This window comes from Leptonotus elevatus, chromosome 5 (assembly GCF_054856555.1).
Source record: "Leptonotus elevatus isolate MCC_2025b chromosome 5, RoL_Lele_1.0, whole genome shotgun sequence".
Classification (NCBI taxonomy): Eukaryota; Metazoa; Chordata; class Actinopteri; order Syngnathiformes; family Syngnathidae; genus Leptonotus; species Leptonotus elevatus.
In genome coordinates this window covers 17,540,098-17,552,809 of record NC_141243.1, presented here as the reverse complement: position 1 = coordinate 17,552,809, position 12,712 = coordinate 17,540,098, and the positions used below count along the sequence as shown (strand labels likewise).

The 12,712-nt window shown below is 39.3% G+C and overlaps 1 protein-coding gene across 4 annotated transcripts in view; it reads left to right on the top strand.

Annotated features, from left to right (window-relative positions):
• Window positions 1-12,712, top strand: part of coro1ca (coronin, actin binding protein, 1Ca) — a 33,244-nt gene that overhangs the window by 15,088 nt on the left and 5,444 nt on the right. For all 4 annotated transcript variants that reach the window (XM_086075719.1, XM_086075721.1, XM_086075722.1 and 1 more), the window contains 2 exons: window positions 3,544-3,740; window positions 11,888-12,010. In XM_086075719.1, coding sequence (XP_085931845.1) covers window positions 3,544-3,740; window positions 11,888-12,010 — 320 coding nt within the window. The remainder of the gene's footprint in view (window positions 1-3,543; window positions 3,741-11,887; window positions 12,011-12,712) is intronic.

Below are 12,712 nucleotides of genomic sequence, written 5' to 3'. Positions count from 1 at the left end.
CCTCAGGGTCTGAGGTCCTCTTTCTGTCTCCGCACATCAGGGTCAACTCTGCTGGTTCAGGAGCCACCAGGGTACAGTGCTCTGCTAACATAAGATTCACCCAAGATTTGCAGTCTCTTTACTTGAGCCAGATCATACCTGTAAGTCCCAGTAGGCTGTTACTGGGATGGATGTGCGTCTAACTAACTCTGATATACGTCACGCCGTCACGGGCTGTCAAACTTGTGCTTATGAATGCTGACATAAATACTACTTTGCTGACATTTTCCTGAATGTCACTCTTTTGACGGTGTGCATAATGAAGGAGACCCAAGCAATTGTTACTTACAATTTAACAGTTTCCGGATATCTGCTTACATGTTTCATGCTTTTGTCAAAATATCCCACGGAACATGAATTAAGACCCTAGCGTCTTGCTGAAATTAGTGGACATGTATCATGCAAGTGAGTGACTTTTTACGCAGCCCCATACACATACACAAATTGCCCGACAAAATGATTTTGTAGACTTCAGAATTCATTCTGCTGAGCCCATTCCAGAAGCAGTCATGCAAGCCATGACAATACCTCCACTAGGGGTGGGGGAATTTAGATGCATGACGAGTCTGAATCGAACCTCAAATGTCCACATTTCGATTATTGAAATATATTAATAAAGGTATACTGAATATTCAAAATATTGCGGAACTCAAACGCGGTGTACCTGTTTTCTCCGGGACACTTTGGGAAGCACATGCAGCGCGCGCAGATGAAAACGCACGAATGATTGCCGAATGATCCAAAAAGCAGCTTCTAATTTAAAAGCACCTTCACGTGACGGCAACAAGATCAGTCCACATTCACTATGAAGGCAGAGAAAAAAAAACTCTTGGATTTTGTAAATGGCATGTATGGGAGCATTTTGGCAAATACAAGTGAACTTAGTCCTTAAGTCATGCACCTCAAATTAAAAAGTAACAATTTATTTGATGTCAGTGCGCTGCCGCTGTGACTTGTCAAGAAAGCTACGAACATTCAATAACGTACCATGGCGCCTGAACAAAGGCTAACTTCAAAATTAAGCTCAAGAAAGAATATGTTGATGCCATTCAATAGCCTTAGCGCGCATTTATTTTTAAGTTAGCCAGCATGGTGGCGTGGCCGGCTGACTACGAGCTTGACTTTTATTTATATATATATATATATATATATATATATATATATATATATAAATATAATATAATTTTTTGGGTTTGTTTGGTTTGCTCTTTTTTTTAATCAACCTTTTGCAGCCACTCATTCTGTCAACTACAAGTCTTGAACTGTTGACTAAGATGTTAATCTTTGAATAGTTAGTTTTGTGCTAAGGAGATGAATGGTTAGATTTCAAACAAAATGCCAACCCTTACCAAGACTGGGCATGAATATCTGATTTGATGTGTGTGTAAGAATTTTGGAACTTGAATGATCATAAGATGCTGTATAGGTGGTTGTGTAAGCCCAGATAGACTTTAAAGAAGAATTTAAAGGGACAGTAATGGGAAAAATCTACTTCTTGGAGCTTTTAGCCATGTTAAAATGCTAATTCCTCACCAAAAACATCACAGAAGTGGTGTTTTCCTCCATTCACCTTTCTATGAGAAATTCTAGGTCATTCTGCTCTCTCAGCACCAGCCCCTCCCAACCTGAGAAAATGAGCGGGTGCTCACTTTGTGACATCATTAGGTGTGGACCCACCCCCGCACACCCACTTTCTCTGAGACCTCCATGGGATAGTGCAAAAGCCTTTATCAGTAAATATTCTGTCCAAATGAATTCAAAGCAATCAATTATCCTTCCCATTTGCAATTCCAAAGTGCAATGACTATTAGCAGTCTTAAAATCCCAGAAAGGTTCTGGCTGACAATTGTGTAAACTACAAGTAAAACTTTTTGCACTGTTGAACCTAAAGGAACGAATGGTGTAGTGGTTAGCATGCTTGCCCTGTAAGCAGAAGGTCTCCGTTTTGTGACCCGCTCAGGTTTTTTTTTTTTTCCTTTCCTAGTTATTTCCTCTCTCATCTTCCCTCCCCCTCCACGATTTCTTGCGGCAAGGAGCAGTTTTGTTTCAAATGTTTATTGAAGAATTGATGGCTTGGGTGGCCATTCGAAGCAATGCTCAAACGCAGAATTCCAGCAACAGGCTACAGTCGGCTAACCGGTGGTGCGGCAACCACACTAGAAGAGGCGGGGTTTTACTGAACCGGGCGTTTTGCTTCCGTGTTACAAAAATAACCAGCAAAACACCTAATATTTAATTTAAAATTACATCACCATCGTGTCAAAGGTAAGATTTAATCATATGCCTATAGTTAACTGTGGAAGGGCTTAAAATACTGTGATCTAATCCCTTTATGTTAAAAAAAACAAAAAAACTTTACAATGTGATCTATGTGCCATTGCACCGCCACTAGTTTAAACATCATATTCTGATGAATAGTGCATTTGTGGAATATGAATTCAACAGAAAAATCCATCAATTTCTATCCATCTAAGGGGGCACACATTTTGCCTTGTACTGCCACTTGCTGTTGACTGTCACTGACATCACAGTGCTTAAGGGCTCAGCTTGCGAACGTTACATGACCAAGCCCAGTAAACACGTGGGCCCTTACCAGAGCTACATGCTTACCTTACGATGTCACACAGGTGAATTTGCCCAGTCAGCGGCTCAGGAGGAAAAAGTTACATTAAAATGACCACAAGTTGTATGTAATGTAACGTTACTCCTTCTCGACTGTATACCCTCACTTTCGTCTACATGTACTGTTCTGCCCCTTCGCTTTCACTGGTCCACTCGACCTGACAATTTAAATAATTCCATCTTGTCAGCAACAAGAATTCTTAGTTTCACCTGCACTCATCAAATTGCTTGAATAAGTTAATACTCTTTTCTTTTCTCGTGAACATCAAGCTTGTACGTTTTTGTTGGTTTTTTTTTTTTTTTTTTTTTTTTTACATGCAGCTGAGTAATTTTTTGTTAACACCTCAAAGAAGACCTTGTTTTGATGTATGTAAGATTTGGGCTGTTAGGATACTCTCATAGCACTTCAGGAAGGGCTTCCTGCTTGTGTTATGATCCTGCCCTACAAACCATGTGCTTTTCCCACCCTTGCTGGCTTTTCATTTGTCCCTCACGGTGGAAAAACCATGGTAGAGAAAACAAGTCTCGACATCTTGTTCTTTGGTTATGCAGGATTTACGTGCCGTGGCAAAGAATGACGTGAGTCAATAAAAACAGCAACCATTTTAGCAATTTTTGTATCTTATTGATGTTTTGGTTATGTTTGAGTAAATGCCTCTGGTAAGATTGAGTAGTCAGATGTGTAGCAAATAAATAGGGCTGTTATAACCACACAAACTTGCTTCTTAATCTAGTAACAAATTGCATTTTGGTTTGAATTAGCTTTTTTTGAAATTGCTTTTGACATTTGCTATTCAAAAGTTTGCACTTACAACTTTTCATATATTGTAGTCTTGTTTGTGTGCATTTTAAATTTAAAAGTGTCTGTCTTGTCTCTCACAGATATGAAAGGAGTTGTACGGAAGAGCAAATTTCGTCACGTCTTTGGCCAGGCGGTGAAAACTGATCAGTGTTACGATGATATCCGGGTGTCAAAGGTCACATGGGATAGCGGATTCTGTGCAGTTAACCCCAAGTTTATTGCCATAATTATTGAAGCCAGCGGTGGTGGAGCTTTCCTGGTACTTCCTCTTCAAAAGGTAAGATGAATACACCCTATATATACAGTCTATGGAGAACGTTGTTATTGTGAGCATGCCATTTTGTCATATCGTCGCTGCCACTACGTGAAAAACATTTTTGGCCTGTACTGTATGTCCATTTTTGTCATCCCAAAAATGTAAAAAAAGAAAATGGACACAGGTGTTTTTCACATAGCAGCGACGATATACAGTGGATATAAAAAGCCTACACCACCCTTGTTCAACGGGCAGGTTTTGAGATCTAAAAAAAAAAAAGATACCAGCATATTTATTTTCAATACATTTCTTCCCGTAGACCTACCACATGTGCAACTAAAATGAATTTAAGGGAGAAAAAAATAAACATTTAATAACATCATTGCATGCTTATACACAACCCTCAAAGTAACCTATGGCTTTGATTATAGCACTCAGTCTTTTGGGGTTGGAATCTTTGAAAATTACATTCTACTACACTGTGAATTAGATTACAATTTTGAATAATTGTTCTGCCCTAGTTACAGTTGCGTAGTCTGGGGGCAGTTTGAACAAGATGTTGATACACATTTTAAAATATGGTTTGAATGGATTTTAATGTAGGTGTTCTTGTTTTTTTATTGTATTGTTATGGTTCATCCTGTCATAAGGTAATTAATTTTTGTCCACTGCTCTGGCAATGGAGGTAGGATCTTTAGTCCTGTCATAATGGCACTCAATATACTTGCACACCTCATTCATTACGGATCTTGTACTGAAGGTCAGCCCAACCGGTTTTTGCACTCTTCCTGACTTTTTTTTTTTAGAATGAGCAGCTTCTGCATGCCTTCTACTTGTAGTACTAGAAAGGTTTGTTAGCTTAGTCGTGTCTCTGTTGAATCAAAGGTTTGTGACATCTCTGTGTGCACCAATTGCCTGAAGTTGGAAGTGCTGTGATTTTTCTTTCTTTCTATTTTTCTCCCCAGTGCAAAGGGCTTTCTTGAATAAAATTTACTATTCAAGATAAAAAGTAGAGGAACTCATTTTGTGCATTTTTTTTGCCACAGAAATTAACTCAAAATGTTAATATGATTGGGGTAGTATGTTTGTCCTTCATGTCATTCCAAAGCAGCAGAAATTATTAGGCTTACTCGTTTTTTAGTGTAGGGCAGTATATATAGACCCCTTTACTGTTTGTAAACAAAAGGGACGTAATCGAGATGTGCGCACATTGTTGGGGCAGAAAGGACGGCAAAGATGCACTAGCATGTAAACTAGGGCTGCCCGATATGGCCAAAAATACAATGTTTGTTGTTGGTTTGTTTTTTTACATTATTCGGGCTCCTAATGTTGAGGGTGCAACTGTCTGCCTCTTTTGCATTGCCATCTGTGTGGAGCCAGCTGCTCAGGTTCATTGTCCTTTGCTTTCTCAGAGCATGACTTTTTGTCATCACTACACTTAAACTGTGGGAGGCAGAGATGTGATGATACTCCTTCCCCTTTTGTAAACCCTTCCATGTCGTGAAGCCACATGCAACTGTTCTTTGTAGTAAGGCCTAACTGAAAATGTTTTTTTTTATTTTTTAGACCAGTTCTGATATTTGGCAGCAAAAAAATCCAGACTTTTTTCCTCCAGGTCACTGTGACTCAGCATAGCCATACGTATTGTTTCCTCCTTTTGGTACACTGCTGAACACGCCATTCCTTCCCCTCATTGCCTTCAATCTCATCCTTTGTCTCACTTAGCAGGATGTTTGCTAATTTATTCCCTGATTTCCATATGAAGAAAGCTTTGGGAAGGGAAAGCAGCTCAGCAAGTAAAACATTCCTGTTGATTCTGCTCACATTTTGGCTTGGTATCCACCTTATTCTTGAGGGCTCTCATGTAGAAAAAATTAGGACACGACTTACTCTATGACATCGGAATTAGCAGTGAGCCATTTGTGATAGCGGCTTTCGTTACCCGAAGCGTTTCTTTTTTCTTTTTCTTTTTTTTAAACGTTTTTAGTTTTGCTTTCCTAAAAGATCATAAGCCCCTGTAACATTTAAAAATGTCTTGCACAGCTTGGGAACTGTTTGGCGATTGTACTAACTAGTGTTGTTCCGATACCGTTTTTTGGCCCCCTATACCGATTCCGATACCCAGCTTTGCAGTATCGGCCGATGCCGATACCATACCGATACCCAAGATTGTTTTTTTTCTCAACATGAAAAAGCTGTCCTACCATTGGTTTAGAGCAGAGATGGGCCTCGAGGGCCGGAGTCCTGCAGGTTTTGCATGTTGCACAGCTGATATAGGATCAGCTCATTAGCAAGCTCAGCATAAGCCTGATAACAATCCTGTTGATTGGAATCGGCTTGTGTTGGAAGTGAAAAAACTCCAAAACCTGCAGGACTCCGGCCCTCGAGGACCAAGATTGCCCACCTTTGGTTTAGAGCATTCAAGGGCCAATAGGATATCTTAGCTCGGCATGCAGTGAACATGTCACACATCAGTGAATATCGTGCATGATCAAGACACAAGATGCTGCAGCCAAAGTGTCATATTAGGAATGGTATCGGCATGTTACTTGTTAGTACTCACCAATACCGATATCACTGTTTTAATGCAGTATCAGGGCCTCTGCCGATGCCAGTATCGGTATCGGAACAACACTTGTATTAACAGCAATGTTTTGAACATGCACCCCGGTCTAGGACAGACTGTTGTGACAATCAGTACAGTTTCCAGTGCCCCTCAAAATTATGTGCAGTCCTGTTTATTTATTTAAACTAATTTTGTACTGTACTGGGCATTTTAAGACCATGAAAAAATACAAAACATTTTTGTACTGTATTTGGTGTTTTTAGGCCACAAAAACAAGTACTTCAGTTTAATGGGCAATTTAATTTCTACAGGGTGACACAAACAGGAACTTTTTAACAATCCAATAAAACCAAGAGTGATGGAAGAAAAATATTGTATTCATACTAATTGAAACCTTGGTTACTACTGTAAATGGTGCAGTGTTTACTTGCTCAAGGTTACAGTCTCGCAGTGATGCCGCTTGCTCATGTCTGCCAAAATTCCCGTTTTTTGTTTTGTTTCTTGTTTTTGTATCACCCTCTATATGTAATGTGCATGCATATATTTTAAATATACACTAATAGTAGGCCTACATACAAATTTACACATACATAAATATAAAAACACAGGTAGGTCCTCTTCTCATGTGTTAAATCAGCTGATGTTGCTGAGGATTGCTTTACTGCTCAGCCGGTTGATTCTGCCTTTGCTACTTCTGCCGCTCACTCATGCTGACTGCAGAATTTACCATATATGGTCAAATGTGCTCCCTGCCTGACAGCCTTCCAAGAGCATTTCCTCTATGCCTGCTATTGGCTGCTCCATGCAGTGTCAGTCCACATGTGAATATAGAGCGGCTGAGATGAGAGAACTGGGCTTAAGTCAGCTGCTTTATCTGACACCACCATTATACGGCATGTGTGTATGTTATAGTCCATAAGATTATTTCATTTTTTGAACATATTTACTTAAGACGCTTTTATTATAACTGTTACAGATTGGTTGCCACAGTAATATACACATATGTATATGTATGTATACACATATGTATATGTATGTATACACATATGTATGTATGTATACACATATGTATGTATGTATACACATATGTATGTATGTATACACATATGTATGTATGTATACACATATGTATGTATGTATACACATATGTATGTATGTATACACATATGTATGTATGTATACACATATGTATGTATGTATACACATATGTATGTATGTATACACATACGTATGTATGTATACACATATGTATGTATGTATACACATACGTATGTATGTATACACATATGTATGTATGTATACACATACGTATGTATGTATGTATGTATGTATATATGTATGTGTGTGTGTGTGTGTGCGCGTGTGGTGTGCGCATACATGTGTGTGTGTATGTACTTTGTATTTTGGAACGGGGATTTTGTGCTGCTACACTGAGCTCAAGTCACCTTATTGAATGGGGATTTTTGGCTGTTAGACCAAGTTCAAATTTTAATATATGCAAGGCAGTGAAGGCACACCCACAGTACCGGTTGCTGGGCCAGCTAAATTATGAAAAAAATGTGTGATTTGTAGTCCAAAAAGCATGGTAAAGAAGATTTTTTTTGTTATACTGTACGTGGACAGCGTCTGCATTGAAGAGACATGGGAATCATACCTTGGGCTACACAAGGGGAGGAAGTGTGCAGGCCTCTTGTGTCAATGAAAAGAATGTCCTGTCCTGCCTGAAGGAATGCTGTTCCTCAAATGTTTTTGTTTTTCACTGGTGAGCTGCTTTGTGCATGTGCATACATGCGGTGTGTGTGTGTGAGTGAATCACCTTTATTTTCTGCTTTACTAATGGTTGCTGTGCAACTGGTTGTTCTCTAGGTTTTGGATACTTTCCTATACACCGGTTATAAATGTTATGTAATCATATGCTGTGTTTAGCCCCTTGATGTGGGTGTTTAGACATTGTTGAACTTTTGACAAAGCATGCTCTTATTTTTCTAAGATTTAAGTTTATTCAGTTTTTTTCTGGGGGGGGGGTTGCTGCTCATATTTGGAGCATTTGTTATTGATGTTCTCTGGACTATAGTTGGAATTTGCAAAACTGAAGCAGCTGTTAATGAAATTGTAAGGATAACGAGAATTTTAAAAAGACTGCACCCAGACAAAAAGTGAATTAATTGTGCTTTTAGAATCATGACCAGTGTCATCCAAGGGGATTTTTTTTGGTTCCAGATTTAGATTATTTTTTTTTTTATTTTTTTTTTTTTTTTAGATTTTCACTTTTTTTGGTTTAATGAAGCATCTCAATAGATCCCCTTATTTGTCCCCCTTTCTCTCAGCATTGTGCCCAGTAGGCGGGAAAGTTACATATGACCAAAATAAGTAAAACTTGCCAATTTTTATTGCAGACAGATTTGATTTTCATAGACAATGTGTAGTGCAGCGTTTTACAGACAATGTTAGACAATCAAACCAATCAAATTTGCACAACTTTCTTCTTACACCTCCGCAATGTCGCCAAACAGGCCATCTCACTCTCATCCTGCTGCAGAGAGGCTTGTCCATTCCTTTGTCTCCTCTAGGTTGGACTACTGTAATGCACTGCTCATCGGGTCCCTGGCAAGAGGTTACAAAGACTCCATTATGTCCAAAATACTGCTACACTTGACCTTCCTCACAGAACTCCTCAACCCACATAGTTCAGCTAGAACAGTCAGGCCAATTGCACCGTATGCGCCTGCCCCTGCCCATGACTTTGCTCAAGTCGATGAGCAACAGGGCCTTCAAGGCTGCTGCACACCAACTGTGGAATGCCCTCCCCTGACCAACTCGGAGCTCCACAGACAGTGGATGTGTTTTTTAAAAAAAGGACTAAAAACCTTCCTCTAAAAAAAAAAAAGAAGATGATTTTATTCAATTCTATCTGTAGACTTTTTTTTATTGGATATACTTTCATGCCATTAATGCCTCAATGTGTATAATATTTGACACCTTTGCTGCCACTCTGCTCTGTTCTCATTTGCCATGCCCATGCCAGGGCTGACTGAGGCCCTAGTGTGGAATTTAAAAAATGCCTCAAGTCTAGCCGAACTGTCGGTCTGCTCTTGTCTGCTCAAGTTGATCATCCTGCAGCATCGATGGTTCAGCATGAGTCAACCAGAAGTGGGAGCGTCAGTAGTTTTTGCTGGTCCGTCATTCGCCAGCGGCCAGGCCACTCTGTTCTCTTCAGTCTGCCATTATTTCAAGCCCAACCAAAACTAATCGTCAGTCCGTCAATTCGTCATCGTTATTTTAACCGCACTTCTGTTTACCTGGAAGACCAGGGTCTCTTTGGCCTCTTTTTCTTCTTTTACTTTCTTTTGGCTGTTGCAAATACTTTTGGTGCATTACCTCCACTTTCTTTAGCATGTTGTGTCCACCACAACAAGCATTTAGGGTACTATTTACAGCACCAAAAGGCGCATCTTCGCTTACAATGCGATACAAGATTCTAGTTGAGCCATTTTAACAAAAAAAAAAAAAAAAAAACTTTTCCAAAGAAGTGGAAGTTGTGAATCTAATCAGAACTCGTTCACTGCCATCAACACGGTTAGTGAATGGGGATATTGCGAGTGCGAGCTTTACTAATATTGATCTTGGTGTTAGTACAATAAATTAAAAAAATAATAATAATAATAAATGAGACTTATACTCCGGACTTATCATCCGAATATATGGTAATATAAAGACACAGAAGTAGCAGGGTCATATATTGCCTTTTCTCTCAGCTTCAGGCCAGATTCCCCAGTGACATATAGATGAGATTTTGTGATTTTTATTTATCTTCTTTCTTTTTTTTTAGCACCCACCCCCCACTCCTCCCTCATATACTACACAAAATATTTAGTCTGACCTACTCTGGACTTTGATCACTACAGTTTGAGTATGCGCCACAGCCCAACTGTGTCAGTCAGGTGACTGCATGGTTGCAGAGCTCATAGTCATGCATCTCTAGACACAATGGGAGTGTATGAAATAAAAGCTGGTCAGCAGTACTCCAGCAGTTACTTTAGCTGTTCCCGTGCACTTATCTTCGATATTATTACCCAGACAAACAGCATGCACTTATCTAGAAATTACCCAGAGAAGCAGCGTGTTGCAAAAGTGGATACCCTAATCATTTGCACAGGACATTAAACAGACTTGACTCTCCCTGGTACAAAGTCCACATGCAGTTGGCCTTGAGTTAGTTGTTCGCATAATTTATAGCACACTAATTATAGCAAAATACTCCTAACTTGTATTGTACTCTCACTTCTTGACCCCAATGATTGTTACTCATTCATCACAGTCAGACAGTTGATTAGTCTTTCTCATAGGCTCAGTGTGCAGAGGAAGCTAATCCAAATCAAAGAGCAATGCCTTTCATATTTCTTCCATCTGTTTTTCTTGTTGCAGAGAAATTTTTAACTTGTTCAAAATTTAATGGCGACAAGAAAAACGGAGTATAAAGGCAACGTTTTGCAACACTGAATGAAGCTTGATGAAAAAGCAAGCCTGCTCAGTGAGATACGAGCATTTAGAGAACATTTAGGAAACGCTGCAACCTTAAACAAACCCTGGCGTGAAATAACATTTGTTAGCTTCACAGATGTTCGCTCCTCAGTGAGATATGGGCTCTTTACTTGTCTACACGCATCAAAATGAGATTTGTTTGGAATTCACTGTATATCTGCAAAATGTAACAATATGGCTATCTTAGAAGTAATTGCTAGCATAAATTGTCTCAATTTCCATTTGCAACAAGTTGTTGTTTGTCAACATGTTCTTACTCGTCATAGAATATACAATTGAAACCATAACTTTATATATAGGAGGAATGGGCCATCATTTTGGCCATCTATTTGGTGAAGCTTGTGGAAGGTTATCCAAAATGTAGTTTAAAAAAAAAGAATCCAGTAAAAAAAAAAAAAAAAAAAATCCTGACTGCAAATGTTTTTCTCTCTCTTCATTTTGTCCACGAGTTGGTTATGTAAAGGGTGCAGACGTGCAGTATTGTTATTTTTAGAAGACAGATGTGGCGATATGAGGACTGTGCCTTGACTGTATAACGATATCACTAATAACTTTCCCTAAGTACTGTGTGAGGTTTAACAGTGGTGTAGATGTAATCTCTGTTTGCCCCCCTGTGCAGCTCCAATAAAGCCTTCAAATCCTTTTTGGCTTCAAATACATGCACTATTATTGGACATGTGTATTAACACTTTTGTGGGCAACTGGGCATCTCATGTAATCATCTGTGATTCCTAGCACCCATTATCTTTTTGTCAAAGTGCTTTTAAACACGACACTGAAGCTTGTGCTGATGAAAAGACCACAGTGTATGTATGGCATGACCGTTACAATTTATGTGAATGGCTGAATAAGCGGCAACATTGTAAACGAGCCGAATCTGATTTATTTATTTATTTTTTGGTCAACTACTTTATTTCATGACGGGAGAATGTTTTAAACACCATTTTTTTCTGTTTGCAAATGTATTGATGATTGTACCTGTTTGCATATTTCAAAACATATTCATCCATCAAAGGCGACCATCGGGTGAGACTGACTTCATCACCCCTTGTCGTTACAGACGGGACGCATCGATAAAGTCTGCTCAACAGTGTGCGGCCACACTGGTCCAGTGTTAGACATTGACTGGTGTCCTCACAATGATCAGGTCATCGCCAGCAGCTCTGAGGACTGCTCAGTGATGGTAAGATCTGCTTCACATTTTTGCACCTGACGCTCTTCTCTCTGTGTGGAGAAACAGCAGAAATACGTTTTGTCAAAAACAGACAAGAAATGACATGTTTTTTATTGCGAAAGACAGGCCTGCTGTAACTCGTGCGTGGGTGTGGACCTCACCCTTTGGATTAGATTAGATTAGATTAGATTTACAAATAGTTGATAGAAATCATAGTAAAGAGATTTTTTTTCATCTGAGGTCCGCTTTTTAAAGAAGGTATTCTTCCGCTTTATTTGTCCATAAACTCATAAAAAAAGGGTACTTGTAAGGGTCCATGTTTGTTCCCTCTAGGGTTCACAATTGTGGCCTTTTTTCCCCCCTACAAGTGGTCCAAATTGTAAAGATCCTGTATCCTGTGTATAGGGTACACTTTTGTAGGTGTACTCTTGAGGGTACTGCCCCAGTGACAAGCCATTGGACCCTTCAAGTTACAAATGTAGCACCTTTTTTTTTCCTGACAGTGTAGTGCAGAAACTAGTATGGAATGTTTAAAATATGTCACTAGTGATTCCTTTCCTGGAGGTACAATGTCTCTCCCTGGTCAACCTGACCAGCCTGGTTGTTGCACAATGCTTTAGTTATGTGCCATTGTACAGTAGGTTAGTGCCCAGTGCAACCATTGTTTCTAAAAACCAAGACATCAGAATCCTTATTTGCATTTTTGACCAA